The 13,966-nt window shown below is 42.5% G+C and overlaps 1 protein-coding gene across 1 annotated transcript in view; it reads left to right on the plus strand.

Annotated features, from left to right (window-relative positions):
• CKAP2 (cytoskeleton associated protein 2) overlaps positions 1-13,966 on the plus strand; it is a 45,093-nt gene that overhangs the window by 25,379 nt on the left and 5,748 nt on the right. Inside the window, exons 7-8 of the mRNA XM_044287544.1 lie at positions 3,763-3,823; positions 4,715-4,961. Coding sequence (XP_044143479.1) covers positions 3,763-3,823; positions 4,715-4,961 — 308 coding nt within the window. The remainder of the gene's footprint in view (positions 1-3,762; positions 3,824-4,714; positions 4,962-13,966) is intronic.

A 13,966-nucleotide genomic window follows, 5' to 3' on the forward strand; every position in this document is an offset into this window, starting at 1 on the left:
TTATTAATGCAGACGGATCCGTACTGAACGGAGCCTCCGTCTGCATTAATATGATCGGATCCGTTCAGAACGGATCCGATCAAGCGCTAGTGTGAAAGTAGCCTATAGTGCGCTTACATTTTTCTGTGGCTTAGTTTCTTTAAAAACGGCACTTTTATAATATGTTAATTACCTGGCTACCAGCAAGTAGGGCGGTTGCTTGCTGGTAGCCGCCGCATCCTCCTTTAAAAAAAAAAAAGTCCCCTCCTCCTGTTGCTTGACAGGGCCAGCGAGCGCTCTCCTCCTTCGGCTGGCCCTGTCTGCGTTCCAAATCTCGCGCCTGCCCCGTACCGGCCTTCAGTCGGCGCAGGCGCACTGAGGAGGGCGCTCGCTCAGCCGCTCCTTCCTCAGTGCGCCTGCGCCAGGTGTAGATGTGACGTCATTGGCGCAGGCGCACTGAGGAAGGAACGGCCGAGCACTATATATTGAACAATCGCACTATAAAAGGATTTTAATTAGCCCAAAAATGACTTTTGGGGGGGGAAGGGGGGGGGGGGCGACAGAAGCCCTTTAAGGCTGCAAGCTGTGACCCAGAATTTCAATTTACCTTGCAATCCATTTGTCTAGCTCCTGAGTGATCCTGCAACACAGTGTCATGGCGCCTGATCTTCCCTCACAAAACTACAATCCCCACAATCCCTAGCTTTCCTGCTGTGAGTGTTGCTGTTTACTGATTGGCCGCCTGATATCACAGTCCGGTTACGCCCCCTCTACCCAGTCATCTCCAGCACACTGACACGCCCTTTGTTTCACAAGACCTTTAGAAAGATAATTGATAGTAACACACTGAGCATGCTCGACCTAACAAAGGATCAGAACTACAGGTCGATGCCATGGTAATTTATGGGAAGCGGAGGAAGAAAACTACTTTTATAACTATTGATCGGTAAATATGTGAAATTTACATTATATTAGGAAATTATTGATGATGAATTAGTCTGAAACCTAATTATATAATTATGGTAACCGGAATACCCCTTTAATTTGAGTGCCACCTCAATGTGTTTCAGAATAGTACCAACAAAACTGCCACCTTATCCCGTAGTTTCCAAAATGTAGTCACTTTTTTAGGGGGGAGTTTCTACTCTAGGGGTGCATCAGAGAGTCTTCAAATGTGACATGGCAGCTTAAAATTATCCCAGTTAAATCTGCTTTCCAAAACCCATACGGTGCTCCTTTCCTTCTGCTCCCTGCCGTGTGCTCGTGCTGCAGTTTGACCACATATGGGGTGTTTCTGTAAACAATAAATATTGCGTTTTGTTTTGGCTGTTAAGCCTTGCTTTTTACTGAAATTTTTTTATTAAAATTGAAAATCTGCTAAAAAAAAGTGAAATTCGGAAATTTCATCTCCATTTTCCTTTAATTCTTGTGGAACACCTAAAGGGTTAACTAAGTTTGTAAAATCAATTTTGAATACCTTGAGGGGTGTAGGCCTGACCTGACTTGAGAGGTTCTGTGAGAGAACCGAAACGTTGTCCTTTTTTTGACATGTGTGAATAAAACTACACATTTTTTATACTTCAAGGAGTGCTGCGGATTTTCTTTGCTGCTTAAAGTCCTGAATTGACGGACCACCGCGGGCACCACATAGCTATAGCTGTATAACCAAAGGAGTGCTGCCTAACACTATATATATATATATATATATATATATATATATTTATTTATTTACTCAAATTTACCACTGTCCTGAAGTACAATATGTGACGAGAAAACAGACTCAGAATGGCTTGGATAAGTTAGGCTACTTTTACACTCTCATTTGGTGCAGATCTGCACAGACAGATCCGCACCGATAATACAACCGCATGCATCCGTTCAGAATGGATCCGTTTGTATTATCTTTTAACATTGCCAAAACAGATCTGTCTTGAACACTATTGAAAGACAATAGCAGACAGATCCGTTTTCTATTGTGCCAAATTGTCCATGAAAACGGATCCGCCCCCATTGACTTACATTGTGTGTCGGGACGGATCCGTGTGGTGTCCGCCTCCATTTCGCTCTGGAGGCAAACTGATGCATTCTGAGCGGATCCTTTTCCATTCAGAATGCATTAGGGCAAAACTGTCTTTGGGACGCTTGTGAGAGCCCTGAACGGATTTCACAAACGAAAACCAAAACGCCAGTGTGAAAGTAGCCTAAAAGGGTTTTAAAGTTACCGCCACAAAGTGACACCTGTGATCTGTTTGCTTGTAATTAGTTGGTGTGTATAAAAGGTCAGTGACTTTCTTGCCTCCTGACAGACCCTTGCCTTTTTCATCCACTGCTGCACTGATGTTGTTTGGATTCTAAGTCATGGGGAAAAAAAGCTAAAGAATTGTCATAGGATCTGTGGGAAAAGGTAGTTGAGCTCTATAAAACAGGAAAGGGATATACGAAAATATCAAAGGACTTGAGAATGCCAATCAGCAGTGTTCAAACTCTAATTTAGAAGTGGAAAAGTAGGGGTTCTGTTGAAACCAAACCACAGTCAGGTAGACCAACTAAACTTTCAGCCACAACTGCCAGAAAAAATTGTTCGGGATGCAAGGAAAAACCCACAAAGAACGTAAAAACGCAGTATTGCTGTTTTTCCCATCTCTCTCTCTCCCAGAAAGAGTTAAGAAAAGTTAATCAGAAAGTTGTGTGTAACCAAAAATGGCGCCATTAAAAACTACAACTTGTCCCGCAAAAAAATAAGCCCTTATAAATAGGGGTGCACCGAAATTTCGGCCACCGAAAATATCGGCCGAAAATGCACCTAATCCATTTCTGCCGATATTTGTACATATCGGCCGAAAATAGCGGGGAGGAGCTGGGGGCCGGTGCGTTCACTGTGCTCCGGCCCCCAGCTCCAGTAGTTATAAAATGTTGTACAATTAATAAGCATTCTATTCATGAGGCCCCCTCTGCAGTAGAACATTCAATATAGCCACATCCTACTCACAGGGCTGTTATCTTAATGCTGGCCGGCCGGGCAGACGAGCGGCAGCGTCACGACTGACGTCACATGCCTGCGCCGCCTCCTTCATTCAGAAAGTAGGCCGGGCACATGACGTCAGTTGTGACGCTGCCGCTCCTCTGCCCGGCCGGCCAGCATTAAGATAACAGCCCTGTGAGTAGGATGTGGCTGTATTGAATGTAATACTGCAGAGGGGGCCTCATGAATAGAATGCTTATTAATTGTGCAACATTTTATAACTACTGGAGCTGGGGGCCAGAGAACAGTGAACGCACCGGCCCCCAGCTCCTCCTCCCAGTCCCTCCCCGCTATTTTCTATTAATTGTACACATTTTATAATAACTAGTCTGTACTGGAGCGGCAATGGGGGGGGGGGGTTCTGTGGATGGCACTGTTATGGGGTGGGTGGGGGTCTGTGGATGGCACTGTTATGGGGTGGGTGGGGGTCTGTGGATGGCACTGTTATGGGGTGGGTGGGTAATAGGATTTATTAAATTCATGAAAAAGAATTATTAATAAAATCATTTAAAAAAAAAGTATTTGGGCAAAAAGGCAGTTTCGGTTTCGGTCAAGGGGTATCCTGAATTTTCGGTTTCGGACCAGAATTTTCATTTCAGTGCACCCCTACAAAAGCTATATAGACAGGGGGGAGTTACAGCTCTCGGAACACGGCGAAGTCAGTCAGGCCCAAAACAGGCTGATCTCTAATGGTTTTTGTCCTATATTGGATTATCCATTAACCCTGTTTTCTTTGTCTTGTAACTTGTTCCCGTTTTCAGCCCCTTGAAGAAATTCAAGCCATTCTTGCTGATGCTTCGGAGCAGCTGAAGACAGACCAAGGTTTGTTTGTCTTCTTAGAGTATCGTTTGTTGCCCAGATTTACACTGACACAGTGGGGGGGGGGGTGTATTCGGGCATTCATCAATCAAAATAAAGCAAGTGACGTTGGCTCGTGCTCACTCAGCCTTGGGTGCTATGTCTGACTTTCTGAATTCGCATGCGCAACCCACGAACACTATGTTGAACCAGGGCTAGAATCGTGTGCCCAATGTGTGGTGCGAAATCCTGGATGTGCCCGCTACAGATTTACACGGTGAGTGCAGCACTCACCCAATAAGCCTACACCTGTAATACTTGCCACTGTGGGCAGGATGACATGAGAAAATTATTACCAGATAACCCCCATTTAAAGGGGTTTTCCAGGGTTCAAATATTGATGACCTTTTAAGGATAGGTCATCACTTACTGATCGGCGAGGTCGGCCTCTTCCTAGGCCAGGGACATCATGAAGCTTAGTTGTAGTTCAGTCCCATTTGAGTGGGTCTGAGAAGCTGTACCAAGCCCAGCCGCTGTACAATGCATGGCACTGTGAGGAGGCCGCAGATTGTTCAAACAGCTGATTGGCAGGAGTGTGGAGTGCCCACTGATCAGACGTTGGTAACCTAGTAGTTCATTATTGTAGGAGTCCCAGAACACCGTTTTCTGTATATGTCAGATGTGCAGCATCTCCAAAAGATTGTCACGTGTGACTGAAAACACTTTGCTATAGCTGTGTCCCCAGGAAACCAGAAGTCACTTCTGCACTCGCTCCTTTACTGTAACAAAATGATTGGTCAGGGATCAGCTACCTTTGGCACTCCAGCTGCTGTGAAACTACAATTCCCAGCATGCACATTTAGTTATTTACAATCAAAAATTGTTAAATGCATTCAATTTTTTCTGTGGTTACAGAGGAAAGTGTAAGAAAAGAAAATGAGGAAGATCTAAAAAGTGAAGATCTTAAGACTGAAGTAAAAGAGCCTGTAGAAACCGCTGTAAAGGAGAAGAGAAGGAGAGCTAGGGGCAGAGCTGTGAAAAATGAGCCAAAGAGCCCATCCACCCCTGACAAGCCGTCCAAGTCAGAGTCCACACCAGGAAATGGCGCTGTGGAATCATCGGTCATAAGATTCAACGTTTGCTCAACGCCACGTTTGGGAAAGTAAGTTCTGTGTTTTTAAATATCAACCGGCCTCCACCTCCCCTGAATTAGCTGATAACCAGGTTCTCGGGAGCTGGGTAGCAGGAGATGTGCAGAAACAATGATAAAGCCGCCCTTTAAGATGTCTGTGTGTACATATTCAGTTTACTTTTTGAGGAAACATTTTATATATACATATAGATAGAGTATTAAATTCGGTGTAATAGTGGATGTTGTCGGGTGGTAATAATTCAATTAAGAATTATTAATTATGGTCATAAAAATAATTAACCATAAAAAATAAAATTTAAAAATTTGTAAAATTCTTAAAATCATGACCTGGTGAATTGTAGACAACCTAATTGATACAATTCACATCTGAGTCAGACTATTTCCTCAGATAAATAAGTTCTTTGACGTGAGATGACGTTAATGATAAAACATGTAGTTCTGCATTATACAATAATACACAGGTATTATAAAAATATGCAGATTTATTGGTTACAAGGATATATATATATATATATATATATATATATATATATATATATATATATATATATATATATATATATATTAAACACTATGATACATGCAAATGAATATATATAGCGTTAATATAAAGCATTACAAGCTTAACAATACATGTGAGTGGAAATAACTTGTCACATTATAACCAAGCTATTATTAGGTTAGGATATCAAATAGGAACATAATTTATATATTACTTCTGTTCAGAGAAAACCTCATGGTATCAGGACGGGCATGTCTAATCCTAGACATCAATATAGAATGCTAAATACATTCTCTCCCCCCCCCCCCCCCCCCCTCTAACCAACTACACATCACATGACTTCAGGCATGGGCAAATCCAATCAAGGATATAGCTTAGAAGAGATAACTGTATCCTTCCGCCCTATCCTGGACTATTTTCACACATATGACTTTGGTAAGACTATTAAGACAAATAACAGGGATCTAGGATCATTGCTAGATCATATCTTAAATGGGAAGGACTTGAAACAAGTCTTTCCTGTGGGAATCCATCACTTAGCTTGGCGAAGAATGTTCTATCAATATAATATAGAGTCTTGATTCTTCTGCAGGTAGAATGAAGTCTCACAATATCCTAAGACTACATCTCAAATATGGAGATGATAAATTAATGTATTTTTTCCCTTTCATCCTCCATGACGGCATACCATGAGAGATGACCCGCCTCCAACCAGGTAGGGACAGGAAGTATAAGTTTGACTCTCCTCCGGCTCCTCCTCAGTGTCTTCCTGTCCCTCCAGGTAGGAGATGGGTTTTCTCTTATGGTCGCCGACCATGAAGAAAGAAGTAGAAGAAGATGCCATGTGAGGAGGCAGCAGGGTCCGGTCCCCATTGGGGAAGCCGGGCTCTGGAAGACCTGTCTCTTACCTGCTGCTGGTGCGGGCAGACAGGTCCATGTGGGGCCGGACACTCAGGGAGTCCCTCCGGTCGGTGTGATACTCCACACTGCGATCCGGCATGGCCGGCGCTCACAGTGTCGTCACCGGAAGTGGACGCGCGTCATGCGTTCCACGAAGCGTTCCACAGCTCACTTCCGGATTGGGGCCTGAGAGCACTTCCGGGCGGTGGAGCGCATGCCGGCGGCGGCGGGAAAATTCAAAAAACGCACAGGATTATGGCGGAAGTCGTCCTCTGATCTGAGGTCTGGAGGTAAAAACTTTTTAAAGAGGGGGAACAGTGACTTTTGATTCCCTAAAAAAGATGCTTGGACCCAGGTGAAATTATGGAGAACACTCAGGGATCCGTACCAGTGAGTAATTTACCAGGACAAGGGTAAAAGGCAGTATATTCTGTTAGATTAACCCTTATGTATTTTCTTTCTTTCTGTATGTGTGCAGAGCGAGAAAGAGAGTGCTCAGAAAGCAAAATCTAGTCAGAGGGCAAAAAAATGCAGTCTCTGTTCTATTAAACTTTCTGATAGGAAAGTGTGTAAAAAATGCACTGACAACATTTCTAAGGATTTAGTTCCGTCCCTAAAAGAAGAACTTAAAAACACAATTAGGGAAGAAATCAGGGCTGCTATGTCAGATACCTCATTAATTCCTTCCTGCTCCAAACAAGCGCAGGGACCAGCGACAAAAGCGTCTGATTCAGAATTTGAGGAGGATTCAGAGTCAGGTGAACTCGGGTCTGAAGATTCTGGTTCAGATTCCGAATTTAAAAACTATCTTTTTTCATCGGAAGATACCAGAGAATTAATTAAGGCAGTTAGAGCCACTATGGATCTTTCTGATGAAAAAATCTGTAGATCAGTCCATGACGAGATGTTCAGTGGTTTTGAACAGAGATCTAACCGAGGTTTTCCGGTGCATAAAAACATGCACGATCTGATTAAAAGAGAATGGAGGTCCCCGGATAGGAAACTATTCATTCCTAGGACAATAAGGCGACGTCTCCCCTTTTCTAGCGAAGACGAAGCCTTGTTAACCACCTGCCCTAAGATAGATGTTTCTCTGTCTAAATTAGTGAAGGGTCCTAACGCCTTACCATTTGAAGACATGGGGTCATTAAGGGACCCCATGGATAAAAAGACAGATCAGACTCTTAAAAAAACATGGGAAGCTTGTGCTGCCCTGTTCAAACCAAACCTAGCGGCAACCTCAGTATCCAGATCATTAAAAAAATGGCTCACACAGTTAGAATCCCTATTGAAAGGCGGTAGTACATACGGTGATCTTAAAGATTCCTTTCCGCTCCTAATCAAAGCGGTGGATTTCCTATCTGATGCCACTGCGGAATCTGTCAGGATAGCTGCTAAGGCATCTGGGTTAGCGGTCGTGGCAAGAAGGTCCCTCTGGTTAAAATCCTGGTCAGGTGAGGTCAGTTCAAAGTTAAAATTATGTACCTTACCTTTTCATGGTAATCTATTGTTTGGGGAGGATTTAGAGTCCATCCTAGAAAAGGCTTCCGATTCTAAGAAGACTTTTCCCAGAGATTCCGGGAAGAGGAAATTTCCCTTTCGGAGAGTTAAAAAAGGGACCCCCTTTCAAGCAAAGAAAACTAACAGGGACTCAGGCTGGTCAAGGGGAAGAAACCAGAAGAGTAGAGGATACCTGTTTTCTTCAAAGAATACGGAACCGTCAAAGCAATGACGCCAGTGCTCAGGTAGGAGGGAGACTAAGTTGTTTTTTAGACTACTGGGAAAAAATTACAACAAACCCTTGGGTCTTAAATACGATCTCGGAAGGCTACAAAATAGTTTTCCGTCTTCCTCCTCCCTCAAATATTTTCAGGGTAACTCCTATTCAAAAGACAACTGTTCTCCAAACAAATCTGGAGGAAGGGATTCGGAAGCTTCTGGCTCAAAGGGCCATAATTCCGGTTCCCTATTCCCAAAAAGGTCAGGGATATTATTCAACCGTTTTTCTAGTAAAAAAACCAGACGGGAAATTTCGGTTAATAATAAACCTAAAAAACTTAAACAGATTCATACAGTACAACAAATTCAAAATGGAGACAATAAGATCAACCGTGAATCTGCTGAAAAAGGGGGACTTTTTAGCCTCCCTAGACTTAAGAGACGCATACTACCACATTCCGGTATGCAAACAGTCCCAAAAGTTCCTGCGGATAGCGGTTTATTTGGGGAAAGTTCTGTTCCATTTTCAATTCCAGGTATTACCTTTTGGGATAACATCGGCCCCCAGGGTCTTCACAAAGGTGATGCTGGAACTAGTGGCCCACCTGAGAAGGAGGAATATCTTGATTATTCCGTATTTAGACGACCTACTGATAGTAGGCGAGTCAAAACAGTCACTAGAGAACAATCTCTTTGTGACCTGCCAGACGCTGTATCTGGCGGGATGGCTAATAAATTGGGAAAAATCAAAGCCAATCCCGTCCCAGGAAATAGTTTTCCTGGGTCTCTCCCTGGACACCACTCGTCAAAAAACGTCTCTTACAGAACAAAAAGTCTCTGGAGTGGTAGAAAAGGTCTCACGGTTTCAGAGTCATCCATCCTGTTCGATACGAGAAGCCATGAGACTACAAGGGACCCTGACTTCTTGCATCCCTGCAGTAAAGTGGGCTCAGTTCCACTCTCGAATTCTACAGCAGTGGACGCTGGCCTGCTGGGACAGAAGCCAGAGCTCTCTGGAACAGACAGTTCTGGTTCCTGTTTCGGTGAATCAGAGTCTTCAGTGGTGGAAGCAAGTAAGCCACCTACGCCAGGGAATTCCGTGGAATACGGAGGAGCAGGTTTTCATCACTACAGATGCAAGTCCTTGGGGGTGGGGAGCGCATTACTCTCATCACTATTTCCAGGGGGCCTGGGTAAACCACCAGAAAACTTGGTCCTCAAACCAAAAAGAATTGATGGCAGTTTGGGAGGCCATAAAAGTGGCGAGTCAAGACATAGAGGGAAAGGATGTCCAAATAAGATCAGACAACACCACAGTGGTAGCGTATTTAAACCATCAAGGCGGAACAAGAAGCCTATGTCTGAGTCAAATAACAGAAAAGATTTTTTCCTGGGCAGAAGGAAATATAAGATCCCTTTCAGCGGTCCATTTAAAAGGAAGCTTAAATGTGAAAGCAGACTTCCTAAGCAGGGTCAAGATATATCAAACAGAGTGGAGTCTGAAGGAAGAAGTTTTTCTCCAAATAACCCAAAAGTGGGGAGTTCCCCAAATAGACCTCTTTGCTTCAGCCACAAATGCAAAAGTAGACCGTTTCTTCTCCCTCAATCCAAGAGACAAAAGCGAAGGCATAGATGCCTTTTCAATAAAATGGAGGTTCCATCTAGCTTATGCCTTCCCCCCCCCCTACAACTAATGTCTCGGGTGATAAAGAAGATAAGGCAAGACAAAGCCCATGTTATTTTGATAGCTCCCTTATGGCCCAAAAAATCATGGTTTCCTCTTTTGAAGGTCATGTCAATCCAAAGTCCATGGATCCTTCCTTGGGATCAGGATTTGTTGTCGCAGGGTCCCCTTCTCCATCCCGAGGTGGAAAAGCTACATTTGGCAGCTTGGAACCTGAAAGGTTGATCTTAAAAGCTAAAGGCTTGACAGATCCCGTCATCAATACTATGTCGGCCAGTAGAAAGGAGACAACCTCTAAGATCTATAATAAGGTTTGGAGAACCTTTAATACATGGTGTGTAAAAGAAAAAGTATCCCCTGAAAATTTTTCGGTCCTTTCAATTCTAGGTTTCTTACAGTCTGGGCTGGAGAAAGGTCTTCGTCCCAATACTTTGAGGGTTCACGTATCAGCCCTTAGTGCAGTTTTTGATGAAAAAATTGCAAATCATTCTTGGGTTGTCAGATTCCTTAAAGGGGCAGATAGACTGAGACCTTCATTGAAAGCTATGACTCCACCATGGGATCTTAATTTAGTTCTATCAGGTTTAACAGAAAGCCCCTTTGAACCTTTATCATCTGTCTCTATAAAATATATAACACTTAAAACCCTGTTCTTAGTAGCAATTACATCAGCCCGCAGGGTTAGTGAAATCCAGGCCCTGAAAATTAATGAACCTTTCTGTGTTATCTCTGCAGATAGAATTAAGTTTAAGTTAGACAACTCCTTCCTTCCCAAAGTTGTGTCTAATTTTCACAGGCAAGAAGAGATATTGGTTCCCTCGTTTTGCGACGACCCGAAAACAGAAGGGGAGGAGAGGTTTCATAAATTGGACGTGCGGAGAGCAGTGCTTATATATTTAGAGGCCACGAAGGTTTTCAGAAAGACGGATTCCTTGTTTGTTCAGTTTCTTGGCTTAAACAAAGGGCAGAGAGCGACAAAAAATACCATTTCAAGATGGATTAAGACGGCGATCTCAGATTCGTATAAAGCGCTAGGGAAATCACCTCCTGAAGCCTTTACAGCTCATTCTACGAGATCGGTTTCGGCCTCTTGGGCAGAGAGGGCAAACGCTTCTTTAGAGCAAATTTGTAGGGCAGCCACCTGGTCTAGCCCTAATACTTTTATTAAACATTATAGAATCAATGTTAAGGCAGGTCAGGATCTAGCCTTTGGGAGGAAAGTCCTTCAAGCTATAATCCCCCCCTAAAAATTGTTAATATGTTATATCTCATGGTATGCCGTCATGGAGGATGAAAGGGAAAAACCAAATTACGTACCGGTAATTCCCTTTTCATGAATCCTCCATGACGGCATAGGGGTTTCCCACCCGAAAAAAAAAAAAAAAAAAAGGGATATATGTAAATCTAGACGTTCATAAGATTATGATAGGCCTACACATAGGTGATGGTGTGTGTGATGGTGTGCAAAAAAAAAAGATTCGAAAGAACACTCTCTAGGCTGTCGATCCAGAAAGACACTGAGGAGGAGCCGGAGGAGAGTCAAACTTATACTTCCTGTCCCTACCTGGTTGGAGGCGGGTCATCTCTCATGGTATGCCGTCATGGAGGATTCATGAAAAGGGAATTACCGGTACGTAATTTGGTTATTCGTCAATCTAGATGGTATATTTTCACCCACACTATCAAATTAGTCTTAATAAAATGAAATATCATTTTCTGTGTCTTACCAAGTCCTAGTAGAAATCTCACTTCTGCTCCTAGGAAAGCTGGGTGGTCCATCATAGCTCATGTAACCATGGCTTTCATCCTGATAGGCACCTCTAGAGAGCTCAACTTGTCGCCTTCTTTCTCCTCCCCTCTTTCTTGTGTGTCTGCTCTTTTTTGTGTGTGGTTTATGATCACAAACTTATCAGTTAGACACACCTTCCTAGTTTGGAAGTTTCCAATCATAATCGGATGGGTGTGATCATTGCTAAAAAATGTGACATTGTAACCTTACCCAGAATGCACTTTTGCTACTGTTGTAATGTCACCTACTGATACCTAGGTGGCACTGCTGTGTAAGCTATTTACATCATAGTACAAAGGGTTAACTTCTGGAAGTCTGAATAAAATGTATTCTATACATTTTTACCTTAACCCTGGGTTCACACCTGAGCGTTTTACGCGCTGTAAAACGCTTAAGACATGAAAACCAATGCTTCCCTATGGGAAGGGTTCACACCTGGGCGTTTTACAGCGCGTACGAACGCGCTGTAAAACGCCCGACGCTCAAACAAGTACTTGAGCTTCTTTGGGGCGTTTTGACGCGCGTTTGTGGCCATAGGACACTGCAGTCAATGACACAAACGCGCGTTTACTATTACAAAAAACGCGCGACTAAAACGCGCGTTTGAGGAACGCTTAGGTGTGAACCCAGGGTAAAAGCTTTAATTCAAAGCTATAGGGATTAATTCTGACCATTGTAGCAATTAGAGACAGACCTCTAGGCGTCTCTTTGAATGTTCCTCACACTGTTTGTTTATTTAGGGATCATAAATAACTTCAATGGCTTTGTTTTTTCAGAGATATCAGTACCTCCTCTTGTCACACCAAAAGATGTGATTCATGGTTACAAAACACCCATCTTCACAGACACTCTTTTAGAGACAAAGATTCTCCTAATGAGAAATATATCTAATATACTGGATACATGTTGTCTTCATTACATATAACAGTATAATATATATTATATGTTCTACTGATTGTCTTATGCTAAGGACTAAGGCTCATTAAATGAATACATACATATTATATATTTTGCTTCATTAATAAATGCCTAATTGTATAGGTAATTATCACCAGCTGCATAGAGCTTATCTTTATCTCTTGTCATAAATTTAAAAGTAGACAAAGAGTATTCTTCTCAGACTGGTACATTCATGAAAAGAATAACACTGAAGAGTAGAAACCTTTTGTGTGACCTACTCAAGACATACAGAATTGTAATTATAGTCGAGCATGGCTCTTAACCACTTCAGCCCCGCTAGCTGAAACCCCCTTCATGACCAGAGCACTTTTTACACTTCGGCACTACACTACTTTCACCGTTTATCGCTCGGTCATGCAACTTACCACCCAAATGAATTTTACCTCCTTTTCTTCTCACTAATAGAGCTTTCATTTGGTGGTATTTTATTGCTGCTGACATTTTAACTTTTTTTGTTATTAATCGAAATGTAACGATTTTTTTGCAAAAAAAATGACATTTTTCACTTTCAGCTGTAAAATTTTGCAAAAAAAAAGGACATCCATATATACATTTTTCGCTAAATTTATAGTTCTACGTGTCTTTAATTAAAAAAAAAATATTTGGGCAAAAAAAAAAATGGTTTGGGTAAAAGTTATAGCGTTTACAAACTATGGTACAAAAATGAGAATTTCCGCCTTTTGAAGCAGCTCTGACTTTCTGAGCACCTGTCATGTTTCCTGAGGTTCTACAATGCCCAAACAGTAGAAAAACCCCACAAATGACCCCATTTCGGAAAGTAGACACCCTAAGGTATTCGCTGATGGGCATAGTGAGTTCATAGAACTTTTTATTTTTTGTCACAAGTTAGCGGAAAATGATGATGATTTTTTATTTTTATTTTTTTCTTACAAAGTCTCATATTCCACTAACTTGCGACAAAAAATAAAAAATTCTAGGAACTCGCCATGCCCCTCACGGAATACCTTGGGGTGTCTTCTTTCCAAAATGGGGTCACTTGTGGGGTAGTTATACTGCCCTGGCAATTTAGGGGCCCAAATGTGTGAGAAGAACTTTGCAATCAAAATGTGTAAAAAATGACCGGTGAAATCCGAAAGGTGCACTTTGGAATATGTGCCCCTTTGCCCACCTTGGCTGCAAAAAAGTGTCACACATCTGGTATCGCCGTACTCGGGAGAAGTTGGGGAATGTGTTTTGGGGTGTCATTTTACATATACCCATGCCGGGTGAGAAAAATATCTTGGCAAAAGACAACTTTTCCAATTTTTTTTTTTTATACAAAGTTGGCATTTGACCAAGATATTTTTCTCACCCAGCATGGGTATATGTAAAATGACACCCCAAAACACATTCCCCGACTTCTCCTGAGTACGGCGATACCAGATGTGTGACACTTTTTTGCAGCCTAGATGCGCAAAGGGGCCCAAATTCCTTTTAGGAGGGCATTTTTAGACATTTGG

The sequence above is a fragment of the Bufo gargarizans genome, chromosome 3 (assembly GCF_014858855.1).
Source record: "Bufo gargarizans isolate SCDJY-AF-19 chromosome 3, ASM1485885v1, whole genome shotgun sequence".
Lineage (NCBI taxonomy): Eukaryota > Metazoa > Chordata > Amphibia > Anura > Bufonidae > Bufo > Bufo gargarizans.